Source organism: Neoarius graeffei, chromosome 19, assembly GCF_027579695.1.
Source record: "Neoarius graeffei isolate fNeoGra1 chromosome 19, fNeoGra1.pri, whole genome shotgun sequence".
Taxonomy (NCBI): Eukaryota; Metazoa; Chordata; class Actinopteri; order Siluriformes; family Ariidae; genus Neoarius; species Neoarius graeffei.
In genome coordinates this window covers 40467428-40488736 of record NC_083587.1, presented here as the reverse complement: position 1 = coordinate 40488736, position 21309 = coordinate 40467428, and the positions used below count along the sequence as shown (strand labels likewise).

Genomic DNA, 21309 nt, shown 5'->3' with positions numbered 1-21309 from the left:
ATTTATTTCCTTTCATATACTACCTCAATATGCACACTCAACTCTGTACCTTATGTTGCTTTTGTCTGCACTTTATGTTGTTTATGTCGTTTATTGTCTGTCTATTGTGTAATTTACTGTCTGCAGTATTGCACTTGTTGCACTCTTGCACTTTATGTTGTTATGTACATTTGTAGTCCTGTGATGTTTAATGTAGCACCATGGTCCTGGAGAAACATTGTTTCATTTGAACTGTGCACTGTCCCAAATGTATATGGTTGAAATGACAATAAAAAAGCCTTGACTTTGAAGCAAACAACAGGGAGATCCATGATGTACACTGGCAGTGGATAATAGTCTTGCAGACTATCTGCATTAATATATACAGTGGTGCTTGAAAGTTTGTGAACCCTTTAGAATTTTCTATATTTCTGCATAAATATGACCTAAAACATCATCAGATTTTCACACAAGTCCTAAAAGTAGAAATAGAGAACCCAGTTAAACAAATGAGACAAAAATATTATACTTGGTCATTTATTTATTGAGGAAAATGATCCAATATTACATATCTGTGAGTGGCAAAAGTATGTGAACCTCTAGGATTAGCAGTTAATTTGAAGGTGAAATTAGAGTCAGGTGTTTTCAATCAATGGGATGACAATCAGGTGTGAGTGGGCACCCTGTTTTATTTAAAGAACAGGGATCTATCAAAGTCTGATCTTCACAACACATGCTTGTGGAAGTGTATCATGGCACGAACAAAGGAGATTTCTGAGGACCTCAGAAAAAGCGTTGTTGATGCTCATCAGGCTGGAAAAGGTTACAAAACCACCTCTAAAGAGTTTGGACTCCACCAATCCACAGTCAGACAGATTGTGTACAAATGGAGGAAATTCAAGACCATTGTTATCCTCCCCAGGAGTGGTCGACCAACAAAGATCACTCCAAGAGCAAGGCGTGTAATAGTCAGTGAGGTCACAAAGGACCCCAGGGTAACTTCTAAGCAACTGAAGGCCTCTCTCACATTGGCTAATGTAAATGTTCACGAGTCCACCATCAGGAGAAGACTGAACAACAATGGTGTGCATGGCAGGGTTGCAAGGAGAAACCCACTGCTCTCCAAAAAGAACATTGCTGCTCGTCTGCAGTTTGCTAAAGATCACATGGACAAGCCAGAAGGCTATTGGAAAAATGTTTTGTGTACGGATGAGACCAAAATAGAACTTTTTGGTTTAAATGAGAAGCGTTATGTTTGGAGAAAGGAAAACACTGCATTCCAGCATAAGAACCTTATCCCATCTGTGAAACACGGTGGTGGTCATATCATGGTTTGGGCCTGTTTTGCTGCATCTGGGCCAGGATGGCTTGCCATCATTGATGGAACAATGAATTCTGAATTATACCAGCAAATTCTAAAGGAAAATTTCAGGACATCTGTCCATGAACTGAATCTCAAGAAAAGGTGGGTCAAGCAGCAAGACAATGACCCTAAGCACACAAGTTGTTCTACCAAAGAATAGTTAAAGTAGAATAAAGTTAATGTTTTGGAATGGCCAAGTCAAAGTCCTGACCTTAATCCAATTGAAATGTTGTGGAAGGACCTGAAGCGAGTAGTTCATGTGAGGAAACCCACCTACATGCCAGAGTTGAAGCTGTTCTGTACGGAGGAATGGGCTAAAATTCCTCCAAGCCGGTGTGCAGGACTGATCAACAGTTACCGGAAATGTTTAGTTTCAGTTATTGCTGCACAAGGGGGTCACACCAGATACTGAAAGCAAAGGTTCACATACTTTTGCCACTCACAGATATGTAATATTGGATCATTTTCCTCAATAAATAAATGACCAAGTATAATATTTTTGTCTCATTTGTTTAACTGGGTTCTCTTTATCTACTTTTAGGACTTGTGTGAAAATCTGATGATGTTTTAGGTCATATTTATGCAGAAATATAGAAAATTCTAAAGGGTTCACAAACTTTCAAGCACCACTGTACATATTTATTGTCTGACTTACATAGGTAGTAGATTCCAAGATCAATTAAGAGGACTGAATGATGTACCAAAAGAACAAATTGCACCTGTTTATCATTAGTGAGTATCAGGGGTATTTTCCCAAAGACTAGTGTGTCGCTGGTGTGCTCTAGAACAACAAAAAGGCCTATGGTGTACTTGTTCCCTTTGTATATGTCTGCTGAAACCTCTGAAGTTTTGTGTTTATCTATATCAGATGTCTTTAACACATTCTGTATATCCCTGTTATATGACTGTTCATCCCTCTCAGTTATTTCACCAGCAAACTGGATGGGAGGCAGAAATAACTGACCACTACCTAGGTATGACTGAATAAGCTGGTACTTTCTGCCAGAGTTTTACTTAAGTTTAAAAAAAAGCGTGAAGTTTTCTAGCACACTCCTTGAAATAGGAGTGCTTGCTCTCACACCTCAGTGTCCATTAGTGTATCAGTAGTGCAAAGTAAATTATTAAGTCCAGATGACACAACAAGTAGTGATGCTTTGGTTTTAGAGGGTGGTCAGGGAACATGTTTTTGTGTAAATACACATTGCACTACTACAATATACGCTCGCAACTCTTTCAGATATGCAGCTTCATTCAGCTGAATTTTTGGAGCACAGATAAATCCAACCATTTCCTTTAGTTTAAGGCACAACAGCCAAATCTCACTTTCAAGAGGATGTTTGATCCACCTGCTTGCATATACTGGTAAAAGCCCTAAGCAGCACCAATTCTGTACTGCCAAACCACTGAGCTTTTTGGCATTTTCCTTTCACTTGGTTGACCTTGTGAACATCACCTAGAAGGTTTGTCTGTGAGATGACCTGATTTATCTGATCATAGGTGAAATGTTTTCAGCTTTTTCTAAATATTCAGTATAGAGGGCCAAATCATTTGCCACTACTCTCTCAAAATGATTGTGCCCAAGACATGGAAGAAGGCCAGAGCAGACATGAAAAGACTTCGCAGAGTTGAAACTTGAATTGAACTTGATTCCATCTACTATACCATTGACACAGGTCAGTTGTTGAACACTTTCCAATTCCAAGTGTTTTTTTCGGGCCAAATACCATCGGGGATTTGGCAAATGTCACTCTATCAATCAAGCGGTACCTACAAAAGTTTTTGCTACTGCTGAAATTTAAAGTAAATCCACCAATACATTGGGAACCAAGATTATCTCCACATATGGAGATCAGTGAAGTCTTAACGTTGCTGCCCTCCTCCAATTGAAAGCCTGAATCGTCCAAGTCAGGCTAAGCCTTAAATCAGCAATAAGATGGGCAAAAATTTTGTTTTGATCAAAAGACAATCTTGCTTTCTGCAAAGCAGTACAAGTTGAGGTGGGTTAACAGTTGATCAATTATGTGACAATATTTCCTCAAGTATCATGTACATGGCCATGATTTTACATTTCTTTTTGAGACACCCTATGGGGCTTTGTCACTTCAAATGAATCCTGGTATATAATAGAAGAGGGTGATTCCTGTAATATGACTTTTTTTTTAAGTTTCCTCCATCCTTAAAGCATATATGCAGAACCATGGCCTCACTTTCGTTTATAAATGCCTTGAGACCTCAAGAATGGCACAGGAATAGTTTTAAGCATTAACAATAAATCTAATATAGTAATTTTTACAATCAAAATGATTAATATAGGTAGAGGTCTGAGTGAATGATGTTGACGTCCATAACGTCACAGCAGGAAGCCTATCGGTCTCATCGCCATTTCCGCTATACTAAATCACAGAGCTGACTGCAACTCCGATCCTCCATTTTGAGCTAATTTATCACCATGCCACATAGATGTGCCAGCAACACGACAGAAGGTGGATTTACGTTGCATTCATGGCCCAAGAATGTTCAAACTGCAAAGATTTGGGCGCATTTTGTGAGAAGTTCACGGGCACATTGGGCGGCTACAAAGTGGTTTCTCCTCCGTTTTGCTCATTTTACTGAAGACTCATACGAGACCTCTGATCTGTTGAGGAGCATTGGCTATAAGCCCGTATTGAAAGAGGGTGCAGTACCAACAATTAAATAAAACTACAAGAAAAGGAAAGCATTTATTTTATTTATTTTTTAAAAGGAAAGTAAGTTCAGTTGCACCAGTTCTCCTGGAGTGTGAGCCGAGGGTTGTTGGTAAAACCCTCGGATGGAACGGGACGGGACATATCGCTCGGGCAGTGACCTCCCCGTGGTTGTTGCTAAAACCGGTGACGTTCCGTTCTGTCCTGGGTTTTAGTAATTGCCTGAGCTGAGCAGTAATGGCGGAGTACTCAGTATGGAGAAAATGGAGAATGAGTGGACCAGTCATCTGATTTCTTCACTGGATATCGCTGCCATCTCGCCCTTACGTGGTACAGTAGAAGCGAATGAACGGAGAACTGAACAAACAACTTAAAGTCAGATTGTTTTGAAACAATCAGTCACAAGATCGGCCTTCAAGAAGTGAGAACGCAGATGTGTAAGCTCTGACTCTCATTTGGATATAAAACAACAAAAACGTTGTTTACCTGCATTTAGATCAATATATGTAACTTGTATTGTGTGTTTAAGTTACCAGTATAAGATTATTTAATTTGCTTCAGAATTTGATTGTCTCAGTTCATCATCAGACAGTTTAATTAGCCTTTTACGTTTTATCAGTGAAAATGCATGCATGTACATGTATGTTACAACACCTATCCTGTTTTAATGAGAGTCAACCCACAATCAATGAAGTCAAATCAATCTTAGTTGAGCAAGTCAGTAACAGTATTTCTTACTTTCACCATAAATTTTTATTAATATGACTTTGGTCTATAGCTGTCAAAGGCCTCGGCCTTAAAACCAGTTCCTGCTGTGATGTCATGCACTCAGGGCTGGCTGGCTCAGCGGGGCAGCTCGAATGCCAACTTTGCAGTTGATTTGAACTCTCAAAAATATATGTTTTTAATTCCCATTTATGCAGCATACAAGAGTCAAGGGTGGAGATACTATCCACTCAGAAATTTATTTAAAAATAAAGGTTCTGCGGCTCTCCTTTAAAGTCATTTAAAACCATATCCCTGTGGCCATGCATTTTTTTATTGAGAATACTGATCTCTCAAAATGGACTGCCTAAACAAAACAAAGTGTGTCATTAAGAGAGACATACTGTCATGCCTTCGTGTGCTCGAGCCTGGCGCAGCTCAAGTGGCAGCTCGCATCCACGTGCAGGGAGGTCATTGTGCGCACCCTTAGATGCATCATTGGGCACACCTGTTGCTTATTTGGAGCACAATCAGCACACACTTATTAGGGCTTATTAGTTTACTCACAGCACAATCAGCACACACTTATTAGTTTACTCACAGACTTTGCGAAGTATCATCTTGGTTGGTACTGTCATGTTTGTTTCTCATCTTGTTTAATGACTCTGGTTTGTGTTCCTGTTTATGACTCTGTTTTCACTTTCAGTTTTGTTAATATTTGTTACTCTGACCTTGCCTCACGTGCTGTAAATATATTGCACACTTGGGAATAAAAACCTCCCTCCAATTACATCTATCTACCACTGCTTACCTGACAGAATACTTCACCTGAACAATTGATGTAGTGGGAAGATACATGCACACCACGCAATCCTGCACTTATGTCACAGTGCTTAAGCCGGGATCTGTGTGCTTTCTCTAGTGGCTGGGGCTGGACATACTGGCTCAATATGATGGAGCCTAATGGATTTTTGCTGCAGTGTCACTTTCATAAAGAGTTGGTGGAGCTCAAATCTCTGGAGACCTGGTGGGTTGGCTGCATGTTTTATTGGCTCACCAGACTGGCATGCCGGTGGGCCGAATACATAGTCACTGTGCAGCACCCATGTCTCTGGAGCGCCAAGTCATTCAACAAGGAGCTCAAGTACTGAAGGACCTTTCCTGGAAGGAGAACCCCCATTGTTTTTTTTTTCAGTGGGTTGGGTAGCTGAGCTCGGGTGTCCTCCACTCCACTGCCCACTCCAGAGCCAGCGGCAGAGGCTGACAGGGCAGCTTCCGCTACAGAGCCAGTGCCAGATACCAACAGGGCGGCCTATGCTCCAGAGCCAGTGCTAGGGGCTGACAAGGCAGCCTCTGCTGAAGAGCCAGCACGAGGGGCCACTAGGGCAGCCTGCACTTCAGATTTTGGTGGGTACAAGCTCTTCACCCCACCACCCAGTTTCAAAGATGTCATTGCTCCACCACTGGGCTTCAGGGAGGATGAGTCTTTTCCATGCCCATGCTGATGCCTGAGTCCATGCCCATGTTCAAATTCATGCCCATGCTTTTTTTTTAATACCAACACAAAGGCTATATACGGTAGTACAACAAAACAAAGACAATAGACAAAGGCAACAATGCACAAACAATGAGCACAAGCTGTGCAATGAAGCAAGGGAAAAGGTAGATTTCCAAAAAGTGCAAATTAAATCCTTAAGTGATTTATACAGTATCAGTGATTTGTATCAGGGTTGTTGGTTTTTTTTTGGTATTACCATTTTCTACACCACAGAACAATACTGAAGACACCAAAACTTGGAAGCAACATAGGAAACACACACAGAACTATGTGACATACAAAAAGTATTTAAAAAAAAACAGGCTACAGGAATGACAGACCGCATAAGAAATGAGGGGATACAAAAAATTAGAACAACAGAGACGATAGAAACAAAAGAGCAGTGAGAAAACCTACACAATAGCTACACATCAATCGCAATGCAAAAGAACAGTAAAAGAGAGTGCAAAACCCCATCATTCCCCAGCCACCGGTGAAGCAGGCAGGCACCCGATACAGACATGGCAACTACCGATGGGCACATATCACCGCACCCAGCAGCCCAGACAGACCAAACATGGGGCAGCAAATATGAGAGTAGAGCCAGCACCAGTGTGCAGCTTTGTCCTTGCCCTGCACTGTCAGTGAGCACCATCAGCTGCCAGGTGGTCCACAGTATGTAGGGCACGGTTGATGCTATAGGCAATCACACTGTCTTCCAGGAGCATTTTTCTTTCTGTTCCATGTCACCTTGCTGCTGGGCTTCAGGGAGGACAAGTTCTTCACTCTGCCACTGAGCTGCAGAGAGGATGAGCTCTTTGCTCTGCCACCTGGCTTCAGGGAGGATGTCGTAACTCCAGTGCCCATGCCAAGATTTAAGCCCATATCCAAGTTCATGCCTATGCTAATGCCAGTGCGAATGCTAAGATCCAAGCCCATGTCCCAGTCCATGCCCATGCTAATGCTGGAGCCCAGGCCAAGACCCAAGCCCATGTCCAAGTCAATGCCCATGCTAAAGCCAGTGCCCATGCCAAGGTCCAAGCCCATGCCAAGGTCAGAGTCCAAGCCAAGAGTCATGCCTGATTCCGTGCCCATGCTGATGCCTGAGTCCATGCTCATGTTCAAATTCATGCCCAAGCCCAGAGTCATGCCTGATTCCATGCCCATGCCTCAGTCCATGCTCATGTTTGAATTCATGCCCAAGTCAACACCAGGGTCCATGCCCATGCTCAAGCCCAGAGTCCAGAGCCTTAGCCCATGCCTAGTCCAGAGCCCAAGTCCATGCCTAGTCCAAGACCAAGTCTATGTGTAGTCCAGAGTATCGTTCAGCATTAATGATGCCTTCCCAGATGTACAAGCTACCCATGTCATGTGCACTAATGCACCCTCATACCATCACAGATGCTGGATTTTGAACTGTGCACTGATAACAAGCTGGATGGTCCCTCTCCTCTTTAGCCTGGAAGACGTGGTGTCCATGATTTCTAAAAAGAATTTCTACTTTTGATTCGTCAGACCTCGGGACAATTTTCCACTTCGCCTCAGTCCATCGTAAAAGAGCTCAGGCCCAGAGAAGGCGCCAGTGTTTCTGGATATTGTTTATATCTGGTTTTAACTGGACACAGTAATGAACTGTTTTCACAGACGATGGTTTTCTGAAGTGTTCCTGAGCCCATACAGTGATTTCCACTACAGACACGTATCTGCTTTTAATGCAGTGTCGCCTGAGGGCCTGAAGATCACAGGCATCCAATGTCAGTTTTCAGCCTTGTCTCTTGCATACAGAGATTTCTCCAGATTCTCTGAATCCTTTAATGATATTATGGACCATAGATGATGTGATCCCCAAATTCTTTGCAATTTTACATTGAGGAACATTATTCTTAAATTGTTGCACTGTTTGCCCATGCAGTCCTTCACAGAGTGGTGAACCCCTCCCCATCTTTACTTCTGAGAGACTCCACCTCTCTGGGATGCTCTATTTATACCTAATCATGTTACTGACCTGTTGCCAATTAACCAAATTAGGGTTTTTTTAGCATTACACAACTTTTTCAGTCATCTGTTGCCCCTGTCCCAGCTTTTCTGAAACGTTGCTGACATCAAATTCAAAATGAGCATATATTTTTCAAAACCAATAAAATTTCTCAGTTTCAACATTTGATATGTTGTTCTTGTATTATTTTCAATGAAATATAGGGTTTCCATGATTTACAAATCTTCACATTCTGTTTTTATGTACAGTTTACACAACGTCCCAACTTTTTTGGAACTGGGGTTGTAAATCTTATATCTCCAAGGAGATTAAAGAGTGCATAGTACAGAGGAAAGTAGCATTTAAGAATGGGGACTTACTAAGCATGAAAAACACGCAGAAGAAACTTAATCACAAACTAAGGACTGCTAGGAGGAAGGAGAGGGAGAAATTTGAATCTCACTGCTCAGGTATGAATACTAAAAAACTATGGGACTCTATGAAAACCATGACAAACATGACTCCAGCTAAGAGGTGTATCAATGTGTTAAATGAGGAGGAAAAGGCTAATGAGCTGAATAACTTTTTTTTGCCGATTTGACTCACGAAACTTCTCATATGAGAAGAAAATAGTTATGGATGGTGTACCTGGATCAGGCCCTGGAGTGATCACTATTGACCAGCATGCTGTGGAGAGACTTTTTCATGCATCTGCCCCAGAAAGGCCTCTGTTCCAGATGGCATCTCTGGGCGCCTACTGAAGTCCTGTAGCAAAGAACTGGCAGAAGCCTGGTGTCCCATCTTCCAGAAATCACTAGACACTCATTTTGTTCCCTCTATCTGGAAAAGTTCTGTTATCATTCCTGTGCCTAAAAAAGCAAGCTGTAAAGAGAATAATGACCACCGTCCTGTTGCACTGACTTCGTTGGTAATGAAGTGTTTTGAGAAAATCATGATCAATTTCTTGAAGACAGAAGTTAGTGGTTTTGTAGATCCCTTTCAGTTTGCTTACAAGTGCAACAGAAGTACTGAAGATGCCATTTTAGCTGTGACCCACCTTATCAATAAGCACTTGGAGGATTTTAGCTCATTTGCACGTCTTTTATTGGTTGATTTTAGTTCAGCTTTTAATACATTGCAGCCACATCTTTTAATTAGCAGATTAAATGATTTTGATGTTCATCCTTTTATTATTAAATGGTACTTTTCGTTTTTAACAAATCACAGACAGCGGGTCAGTGTTAGTGGAACTTTATCTGAAACTAAAACTCTGAGCACAGGTGTGCCACAGGGATGCGTGAGTTCACCGGTTCTGTTCACTCTGTACACAGATGCGTGTAGAAGTTTTTATACAAACAATCACATCATTAAGTTCTCAGACGACACTGCAATTTTATCACTGTTGAAAAAGAATCATGATATATCTGACTACTTTTTGGAAATTCAGAGGTTTGCTGAGTGGTGCGACGATAACCACCTCATTCTGAATGTGAATAAGATGGAAGAAATGGTGTTCGACCCTCGAGGAGTGGGTGACCACAGGCCCGTGGTCATCCACAATCAAGCCATTGCCCAGGTGCAGTCATACAAATATCTGGGTGTCTTTATTGACAACGCACTCACCTGGAGCACACACGTCGACAGCCTCTGTTGCAGACTACAGCAACGGTTGCATTTTCTTCGTCGTCTGAGAATTCATGGTGTTAATCAAAGATTTATGTTGATTTTTTTATAAGGCAGTCTTAAAAAGTCTGATCAGTTATAGTATCACAGCTTGGTTTGGTAACCTCTCTGTGCAGCTAAAGAACAAACTGCTTCGGCTAATTCATGCTGCTGGAAAAATTATTGGTCTTAAAGAGCACTTCTCCATTCAGAGCATTTATGAACAGGCCACTCTGCATCAAGCAAATAAGATTATCTGCGATCCATCACACATCATGCATGGCGAGTATGAGCTGCTACCATCTGGTAGAAGGTTTAGAGTTCCTCACTGCAGACTGAACAGATTTAAAAACTCGTTTGTTCCTGTGTCAATTAAGCTGGTAAACAAGGTCAGATAAGACCAGAGCACAGATGACTTGTGGTTGTTTGTTTTGCACAGGTTAGTATTTTTACTTATTAGAATTTTAGCATTTTATTACACCTATTAGGTGTTATTTATTCATTCTCTTATTTATTTCTTTATTTATTTTTATTTTTTTAATTCACAATGTTTCTTGCACTTTTAGGCACCTTGTATGATATGGATGCGCATATCTATTGTATGTTTGTTATAGTGTTGTATTGTATGTTCTGTGTTGTGGCTGCAGCATGGGCGAATGGCCCAGAACAAATTTCTCACTTTGTGAGACAATAAAGTGAATCTTGAATCCATATCTAGTCCAGATGCTGTTTACTCACAGACTTTGCAAAGTACTATCTTGGTTGCTACTGTCATGTTTGTTTCTCACATTGTTTAATGACTCTGATTTATGTTCCTGTTTATGACTCTGCTTTCAGTTTCAGTTTCGTTAGTGTTTGTTACTCTGACCTTCCATCACGTCTTGTATATAATAGATGCTTATAAGTAAAAACCTTCCTGCAATTACATCCGTCTACTGGTGCTTACCTGAGACATACTGATGAAAGCATACTTGACCACTGTTATGTCTTCATAGGTACATCTGAGCAGGTACAACTTAATCAAAATTTTCTTTGAAATATGTTTTCCTGGTTCTGTCTGATCTTAAAGAATCTTCATTGTGAATAGTTAAAAGATCCACTTGTTCAAGTTCTTTGACTACCTGTGTTTCATCCTTGGAAATGTTTAACCCTGTCAGTTTCTGTGCTACGGGCGGCACGGTGGTGTAGTGGTTAGCGCTGTCGCCTCACAGCAAGAAGGTCTGGGTTCGAGCCCCGTGGCCAGTGAGGGCCTTTCTGTGCGGAGTTTGCATGTTCTCCCTGTGTCCGCGTGGGTTTCCTCTGGGTGCTCTGGTTTCCCCCACAGTCCAAAGACATGCAGGTTAGGTTAACTGGTGACTCTAAATTGACCGTAGGTGTGAATGTGAGTGTGAATGGTTGTCTGTGTCTATGTGTTGGCCCTGTGATGACCTGGTGACTTGTCCAGGGTGTACCCCGCCTTTCGCCCGTAGTCAGCTGGGATAGGCTCCAGCTTGCCTGCGACCCTGTAGAACAGGATAAAGCGGCTAGAGATAATGAGATGAGATGAGTTTCTGTGCTACTTTTTTACCACCTGCTTCATTCCACTGCTATGGACCTCTAGTAACTCATCCATTAGGCACTCGGATGTCATGGCTGGTGAAAGTAGTTTGGCCTGCATTTTTAAACAAAGCCAAGCTCCTTAGAAATGTGCCAGCATTAAAATCTGCATTCATTCCATCACTGTGAAGAGATGGACAGATAAGCTCATCTTGGACTTGGATGTCAGGAACTTGAACATCAATATATTGTGGTGAATGTAGTTGCATTACAGCTGACTGCCTGTGTTTTCTAGACACTTCACTCTAAAATATTTTGAGCATCCCTCAAAAGGACAAATGATTTTCTTGCCATACTACCACCACCATGTTTCACAGATGGGATAAGGTTCTTATGCTGGAATGCAGTGTTTTCCTTTCTCCAAACATAACGCTTCTCATTTAAACCAGAAAGTTCTATTTTGGTCTCATCAGTCCACAAAACATTTTTCCAATAGCCTTCTGGCTTGTCCACGTGATCTTTAGCAAACTGCAGACGAGCAGCAATGTTCTTTTTGGAGAGCAGTGGCTTTCTCCTTGCAACCCTGCCATGCACACCACTGTTGTTCAATGTTCTCCTGATGGTGGACTCATGAATATTAACATTAGCCAATGTGAAAGAGGACTTCAGTTGCTTAGAAGTTACCCTGGGGTCCTTTGTGGCCTCGCCAACTATTACACGCCTTGTTCTTGGAGTGATCTTTGTTGGTCGACCACTCCTGGGGAGGGTATGAATGGTCTTGAATTTCCTCCATTTGTACACAATCTGTCTGACTGTGGATTGGTGGAGTCCAAACTCTTTAGAGATGGTTTTGTAACCTTTTCCAGCCTGATGAGCATCAACAACGCTTTTTCTGAGGTCCTCAGAAATCTCCTTTGTTTGTGCCATGATACACTTCCACAAACATGTGTTGTGAAGATCAAACTTTGATAGATCCCTGTTCTTTAAATAAAACAGGGTGCCCACTCACACCTGATTGTCATCCCATTGATTGAAAACACCTGACTCTAATTTCACCTTTAAATTAACTGCTAATCCTAGAGGTTCACATACTTTTGCCACTCACAGATATGTAATATTGGATAATTTTCCTCAATAAATAAATGACCAAGTATAATATTTTTGTCTCATTTGTTTAACTGGGTTCTCTTTATCTACTTTTAGGACTTGTGTGAAAATCTGATGATGTTTTAGGTCATATTTATGCAGAAATATAGAAAATCCTAAAGGGTTCACAAACTTTCAAGCACCACTGTACTCAGTTTTAGTCACTGTGAAAAATTGCACAATGAAAATTTAAAAGAAAATCTGGGTACAGTTAAAGAGGGCTGTAGGCTTTATTATCTGTCTCCATCTTTCAGTATACTATAGGAGTAAAACTCTAAACAGCAACTCTACATTCACTGGCCACTTTAATAGGAAATTGTTCTTGATTCTTGAATTCCTGTTCTTGGCTGGCAGGAGTGGAACCCAATGTGGTCTTCTGCTGTTGCAGATGTTTTTCTGCTTTCTACGGTTATAAAGAGTGATTATATGAGTTACTATATCCTTCCTGGCAGCCCAAACCAATCTGTGGTGGGTTTCCCCAAGGCCTCTTAACGCTAACATCATCTTAACTAGGAGAGAGAGTGTTCATTATGCTGCTCGCTCTACTATTTAACAATGAGCTTTGTGCTACGATGCTTTTAGGAAACTCAGCACTAGCCATTTTTCCTCTGACCTCTCTTATCAACAAGGCATGTTTCTTTATTTATTTATTTTTTGGTTTTTTCACAGCATTCTGTGTAAACTCTAGAGATTGTTGTGTGTGAAAACCCCAGGAGATCAGCAGTTTCTGAAATGCTCAAACAAGTCCATCTGGTACCAACACCTGTGCCGCAGTGAAAGTCACAGAGATCACAAATTTTCCCATTCTGATGTTTGAAAGGAACATTAACTGAAGCTCTTGATTTGTATCTGCATGATTTTATGCATTGTGCTGCTGTCAAGGGATTGGCTGATTAGATAAATGCATCAAACTGCAGGTGGATGGATGTACCTAATAAAGTGGCCAGTGAGTGTATATCTCTTTCTTCTGATTGCAAAAGATCAATTATGGCAGACATACTAAATTTGGTGTTGCTGTTTTGGGATTAACATCACTTGTTTTCCACGAGCTGTGTGGATAAAACTGAATACATCTTTAAGCACCATATTATATTATGTAAACTTAAATTGTGAGTGTAAAGTCAAATAAAGAGGTGATTATAATGGAGAGTTTGTTGAAAATCTTCTGCTAACATTTTTTTTTTTTAATAAAGGTCATCCAGGTTATCAGTGCTGTGGATGCAGATGATTCAACAGAAGATCATCATTTTTATTTTTCCATGGTGCCAGATAAAAACATTAACCCCAACTTCACCATCAGGGACAACCAAGGTGCAGTATACCATACAATAGCAAAATACAGCTCACATCTGTGTAATGTAATATCAGACCAACAAAGGAATATTACTTTGGTACTATAAAAATTTAGTTTAGGACTGGATTTCTATCAAATCTAAATATATAGACTTAGATATCTGTTGCTAAGAACAGGCAGAACATGAGAGAGACACAGAATGAAGTATATATGTCATACTTGACAATTATTTATAAATGATCCTCCCTTCTTTTTTATTATTATTATTTTTTTTTTAATTTACAGACAACACAGCAGGCATTTTGACTCGTCGTAGCACATTTACACATCAGGATCAGATACTGTATTATCTCCCCATGGTCATAACAGACAGTGGCTCTCCTGCTCTATCCAGCACTACCACATTCACCATCAGTGTGTGTGTATGCCAGTCTAGAGGGGACTGCCCATCCAGTGGAATAGAAGCATTGGCCCTAACTATGGGTGTCAGCCTGCAGGCTCTCCTAGGCCTCTCAATATGCTTCATCACAATAATAGGTATGATATACAAACTAAATATGACTAAAAACAAAATTTATGTATCACTTTATTTCCTGCCAGAATAAAAGAAGCAAATTAGACACTAACAAACAAATAAATAAAAGAAAGTTCTTTTGACTTAGAGCCTGTGACAGTAAAATATAAATCAGCTCTGCATAACATTAAGCAAGCATGTCTGACAATCTAATCCATCTCCTTTATCCTGGATTGTTAATACAACCCCGATTCCAAAAAAGTTGGGACAAAGTACAAATTGTAAATAAAAACGGAATGCAATGATGTGGAAGTTTCAAAATTCCATATTTTATTCAGAATAGAACATAGATGACATATCAAATGTTTAAACTGAGAAAATGTATCGTTTAAAGAGAAAAATTAGGTGATTTTAAATTTCATGACAACAACACATCTCAAAAAAGTTGGGACAAGGCCATGTTTACCACTATTTGACATCCCCTTTTCTCTTTACAACAGTCTGTAAACGTCTGGGGACTGAGGAGACAAGTTGCTCAAGTTTAGGGATAGGAATGTTAACCCATTCTTGTCGAATGTAGGATTCTAGTTGCTCAACTGTCAGGTCTTTTTTGTCATATCTTCCGTTTTATGATGTGCCAAATGTTTTCTATGGGTGAAACATCTGGACTGCAGGCTGGCCAGTTCAGTACCCGGACCCTTCTTCTACGCAGCCATGATGCTGTAATTGATGCAGTATGTGGTTTGGCATTGTTATGTTGGAAAATGCAAGGTCTTCCCTGAAAGAGACGTCGTCTGGATGGGAGCATATGTTGCTCTAGAACCTGGATATACCTTTCAGCATTGATGGTGTCTTTCCAGATGTGCAAGCTGCCCATGCCACACGCACTAATGCAACCCCATACCATCAGAGATGCAGGCTTCTGAACTGAGCGCTGATAACAACTTGGGTCGTCCTTCTCCTCTTTAGTCTGAATGACACGGCGTCCCTGATTTCCATAAAGAACTTCAAATTTTGATTCGTCTGACCACAGAACAGTTTTCCACTTTGCCACAGTCCATTTTAAATGAGCCTTGGCCCAGAGAAGACGTCTGCGCTTCTGGATCATGTTTAGATCCGGCTTCTTCTTTGAACTATAGAGTTTTAGCTGGCAACGGTAGACGGCACGGTGAATTGTGTTCACAGATAATGTTCTCTGGAAATATTCCTGAGCCCATTTTGTGATTTCCAATACAGAAGCATGCCTGTATGTGATGCAGTGCCGTCTAAGGGCCCGAAGATCACGGGCACCCAGTATGGTTTTGTGGCCTTGACCCTTACGCACAGAGATTCTTCCAGATTCTCTGAATCTTTTGATGATATTATGCACTGTAGATGATGATATGTTCAAACTCTGCAATTTTACACTGTCAAACTCCTTTCTGATATTGCTCCACTATTTGTTGGCGCAGAATTAGGGGGATTGGTGATCCTCTTCCCATCTTTACTTCTGAGAGCCATTGCCACTCCAAGATGCTCTTTTTATACCCAGTCATGTTAATGACCTATTGCCAATTGACCTAATGAGTTGCAATTTGGTCCTCCAGCTGTTCCTTTTTTGTACCTTTAACTTTTCCAGCCTCTTATTGCCCCGTCCCAACTTTTTTGAGATGTGTTGCTGTCATGAAATTTCAAATGAGCCAATATTTGGCATGAAATTTCAAAATGTCTCACTTTCGACATTTGATATGTTGTCTATGTTCTATTGTGAATACAATATCAGTTTTGGAGATTTGTAAATTATTGCATTCCGTTTTTTATTTACAATTTGTACTTTGTCCCAACTTTTTTGGAATCGGGGTTGTAATAATAATAATAATAATAATAATAATAATATTGCTGGCAGGGCGGCACAGTGGTGTAGTGGTTAGCGCTGTCGCCTCACAGCAAGAAGGTCCGGGTTCGAGCCCTGTGGCCGGTGAGGGCCTTTCTGTGCGGAGTTTGCATGTTCTCCCCGTGTCCGCGTGGGTTTCCTCTGGGTGCTCCGGTTTCGTCCAAAGACATGCAGGTTAGGTTAACTGGTGACTCTAAATTGACCGTAGGTGTGAATGTGAGTGTGAATGGTTGTCTATGTCTATTGCCGCTTTTCCACTACAAACGCGGCTGAGCCGTGCCGTGCCGAGTCGAGCTGAGTCGAGCTGAGCGGGGCTGTTGGAGTTGCATTTCGACTACAACCGCGCTGAACCGTGCTGGCTGGAAGTGGGTGGACACATTGGGTGGAGTTAGCGAAAGTGGGTGGACGTCATGTGATGTCGTTAAGCAGCGCAAACAGTGACATCAGTGACAGTGGCGGAACAAGTCAGAGCCGGGCCGGGGGCGGGGCAAATGACCGGGCCCTTTATTAAAGCTTATCATAACATCATTTTAGGCTACAAAATGTCCGCAACAGCGGTGTTTACCAATTTCAACACTACCGGGTGCAACTATGTTATTTAGTACATCAAGTCCTTCAAACGAACATGTAACTCAGAAACAAAAAACATTAGGATCCTGTACATGGCTCATAATAAAACATCAATAGCCTATACTGCGCACATTATTTGAAGGGCATACGAATGAGCGCTCAGAGTGGTGACAGGAAGAGTCAGAAATAAAAGGAGGGCGGTGCAAACCTCACTGAATGCACTGTGTTTACCAATTTCAACACTACGGGGTGCAACTATGTTATTTTGTACATTAAGTCCTTCAAACGAACATGTAACTCAAACAAAAAAACATTAGGCGACATACTGTACATGGCTCATAATAAAACATCAATAGCCTACTGCGCGCATTATTTGAAGGGCATACGGCGAGCCTTGCGCTCCGCGAACTCGTGCACGATGCTCTGTATGTCACTGATTCAGTGATCTTTTAAGCGGTAGTCTCACGACCCGAATAGTAAACAATAAACATGGAGGACATGGAGTCGTTAGTGTTGCTGGTCTTGGTGCTGTGGCTTGTTGTCACCGACAACGCCAACAGATACTGGCAAGAGCGTATAGATGAGGCGAGGCGCATAAGGCTTCAGAAATTCTCGTAATTCATAATTATTCTCCTTCCGGGTTTGCGGTGTTTACAGATCCCAGCGCGCTCGCGGGGCGTGTGTGGGCGTGTGAGGACACTCCTCCTCACCAATCAGTGCACAGGGGAGTGTCTGCTCACGCCCCCAGCCTCAGTCGGCACGGCTTGGCTCGCTTCAGCCCCACTCCAAAACGGTGCGAGTTTTAGGGGCTAAGCAGGGCTGAAACGAGCTGAGTCGTGCTGGTTTTTGGTAGTCGAAACGCGAGCCGTGTCGGGCTGAAGTGAGCTGAAGCGAGCTGAAGTGAGCTGAAAAAGGGTAGTGGAAAAGGGCCATATGTGTCAGCCCTGTGATGACCTGGTGACTTGTCCAGGGTGTACCCCGCCTTTCACCCGTAGTCAGCTGGGATAGGCTCCAGCTTGCCTGCGACCCTGTAGAACAGGATAAAGTGGCTAGAGATAATGAGATGAGATGAGATATTGCTGGCATGGTGACATAGCATGTCATCTCACATCTTCAGGGTTCCCGGATTGATCTTGAGCTCAGGTTACTGTCTGTGAAGTTTTGCAGATTATCACTAACTACTGAAGAACACCACAGTATTATTTCAGGCATTAGTAATGAGTTTCCATGGCTGTCATCATGTCCAGGCCTGTTGTCATAACTATAGTTAATACTTCTAAAATGTGTACATTTGTATGGCTAAGATACATGTTACATCTGACTATCTAGGATCTAATTTATAAAATAAAAATAAATGGTGTTAGCATTCACTGATAAGAAGTTGTCGACATAATGTCTCTTTCTTTGAATTGCAGTGCTTGCTTTACTAATGGTAGCTGTGTGGAGACACAGGACAGTACAACAGCAGAAACTTGCTGTCCAGGAACCTGACACAGAGGAGTACTCGCAGAAAATCATACATTACAGTGAGAGTGGTATTCCAGGTGCAGCCAGCTCTAGCCAGTTAGTCCAACTGAGGCCACACCCACACCGCCGCAAGCACGCATTCTTTAGAGAGGAAGTGGTAGCAAGTGTACGCCTGTCTCTATGCCACTCACACCTTATTGGTCCAGAGGATGAAGTCTTCCACCAGTTTATAATAGACCGGCTGACTGAGGCTGACCAGGACCCCTGTGTCCCTCCCTTCGACTGTTTGCACACTTATGCCTATGAGGGTACTGGGTCACTTGCAGGATCTCTTAGCTCACTGGAATCTTCAAACTTTGACCCTTATTTCAATCGACCCCATGACCCTGGCCCAGGGTTTTTAAAACTATCTCGCTGGCAAGGTTCTAGTGATCATGAGACTTCATTCTGAACTGAGGAGAAATTAGAAAAATTAGGCATTAACTGAACTCCGGTGAGGACCCCTGTGATATGACAGCTGCCAACCAGGGAGGGTGACAAGTATTACATGATTACTTGAAGCCAGCCATCTGCATTTTTTCAAACTGCTGCTCCTCAGGCATCACAGTCAAAGGGTATTTCTCAATGTCAAGTTTAGTGCCCCATGCCGTGGCGATAGGCATGACATTTTAAAAATCCTTAACTTTCACTTCAGGGCACTCTGAGTTCTTTTAATTTGTGTTTATACAATTATTGTACAATGTTTTGAAGCTTCACTTTTTCAAAGGTCCTCTAAACCACTTTAATAAACTAAGAATATGTTGTTAGGAAATTAGCAATGGCACTCAATATAGTTATATAAATGTCTTTTCAAAATAGAAATGAAATTATAATAAAACAATATCAAAACCCAAATTCTGTTCACGTTCTTCCTTTCTTCATTCAATCAGCTCAATGCATTTTCAAAAAAAGGTTACTGCTCTATATAAATTCTGTTTCCTCACTGAAAACCCCAATTCACATAAACCAAAAAATATTTCTAATATGAAACCTAGCCTACTCTAGTTTAAAACAGAAAAATTGTCTCAGCCTCCTATATCAAACATACTTTAAATGAGCCTAGTGCTCTCCTGCATACAAGATAAGCAACAGAAAATACAAGGTGGCAAATAACAGATGCCACATTAAATGTACAAACACAACAATCTCCACAAATGCCGTTAGCATGAAATGAGTCCATCACTCAACCTATTTTAGTCCAGTGAATTCAACTGAGTGTATCAAGCAAAAGAGAAATGTACCCCATGTCAATAAGAACTGAAAATAAATTGTTGCGGGTCTGTTACGCCGCTAGAGTACATTGGGGCCAGAGACCTAATGGCTGCTTCACTCAATGAGCAAACAAAAATATGCCAGTTAACTCGTTGTAGTGAAATGATACCAGAGTAGTTCAGTCACGTAGCCTAGTTCAGTATCCAAGGGATACTAGCAGCAACAGTGCTCCTTACACACATTCTCGAATGTTGGCTGTTATGTTGAGCTCTTCTGTTCACCTTGGCCAAGCGAATGGTGAAGTCCCCGATGCCTCGAAAGACACATTTTGTGAAGTCCAGGCACGAATACAGTGTCTTGCAAAAGTATTCATCCCCCTTGGTGTTTGTCCTGTTTTATCGCATTACAAGCTGGAATTAAAATGGATATATGAGGGGTTAGCACCCTTTGATTTACACAACATGCCTACCACTTTAAAGGTGCAAATTGTTGTTTTTTTTAATTGTGACACAAACAATTAAGATGAAAAAAAAAACCAGAAATCTAGAGTGGTTTAAAGGGGAAAAAAGGTTTAAGGGGGTAAAGTGGTTTAAAGGGAAAAAATTTAAATGTCTTAGAATGGTCTCGTCAAAGCCCAGACCTCAATCCAGTTGAGAATCTGGCATAACTTGAAGATTGCTGTACACCAATGCAACCCATCTAACTTGAAGGAGTTGGAGCAGTTTTGCCTTGAGGAATGGGCAAAAATCCCAGTGGCTAGATGTACTAAAGCTAATAGAGGCATACCCCAAGATACTTGCAGCTACTTGCAGATACTTTCTGTTTTTTCATCTTAATTATTGTTTGTGTCGCAATAAAAAAAAAACAATTTGGAAAAGGAAAAAAAGACTATTTGCACCTACCAACATGTCTAGTTGACATGTTGTGGATATCAAACGGTGCTCACTCCCAAAAATCCATTTTAATTCCAGCTTGTAATGTGACAAAACAGGACAAACACTAAGGGGGATGTATACTTTTGCAAGACACAGTACTGTGGACAACCGTTTTACATGATACAGTGAATAAGTACTTGTAACTCTCATAGCTAAAATGGTTGCTGCGCTTGGCTTCAGATTCTAACAACTCTGTACTTTCTTTTAACCAAAACTATACACTGCAGTCTGCAGTGAGTTATCTATCTGATAACTAACTAAAGATTTTGAAACTCTACTCCAATGGCCTAGAGAGAGCAATATTACAATATAACTATCTTTTTACTCTCAAGATTGGACTAGCCGGGGCGGCACGGTGGTGTAGTGGTTAGCACTGTCGCCTCACAGCAAGAAGGTCCTGGGTTCGAGCCCCGTGGCCGGCGAGGGCCTTTCTGTGTGGAGTTTGCATGTTCTCTCTGTGTCTGTGTGGGTTTCCTCCGGGTGCTCCGGTTTCCCCCACAGTCCAAAGATATGCAGGTTAGGTTGGTGGCTCTAAATTGACCGTAGGTGTGAATGTGTGTGTGAATGGTTGTGTGTGTCTATGTGTCAGCCCTGCAATAACCTGGCGACTTGTCCAGGGTGTACCCCACCTCTCGCCCATAGTCATCTGGGATAGGCTCCAGCTTGCCTGCGACCCTATAGAACAGGATAAGCAGCTACAGATAATGGATGGATGGATGGATGGATGGATGGATGGATGGATGGATGGATGGATGGACTAGCCATCCACTCTCCTCAATCTCCCCCCTCCTCCCGCATAATCACGCTGCAACAGATTC

General features: G+C 41.7%; 1 protein-coding gene across 1 annotated transcript in view; it reads left to right on the top strand.

Annotated features, from left to right (window-relative positions):
- cdh19 (cadherin 19, type 2) overlaps nt 1-19044 on the top strand; it is a 127828-nt gene extending 108784 nt beyond the window's left edge. The window contains exons 9-11 of the mRNA XM_060900075.1: nt 13781-13898; nt 14167-14418; nt 18254-19044. Coding sequence (XP_060756058.1) covers nt 13781-13898; nt 14167-14418; nt 18254-18756 — 873 coding nt within the window. The 3' untranslated portion in view covers nt 18757-19044. The remainder of the gene's footprint in view (nt 1-13780; nt 13899-14166; nt 14419-18253) is intronic.
- The last annotated feature ends 2265 nt before the right edge of the window (nt 19045-21309 follow it).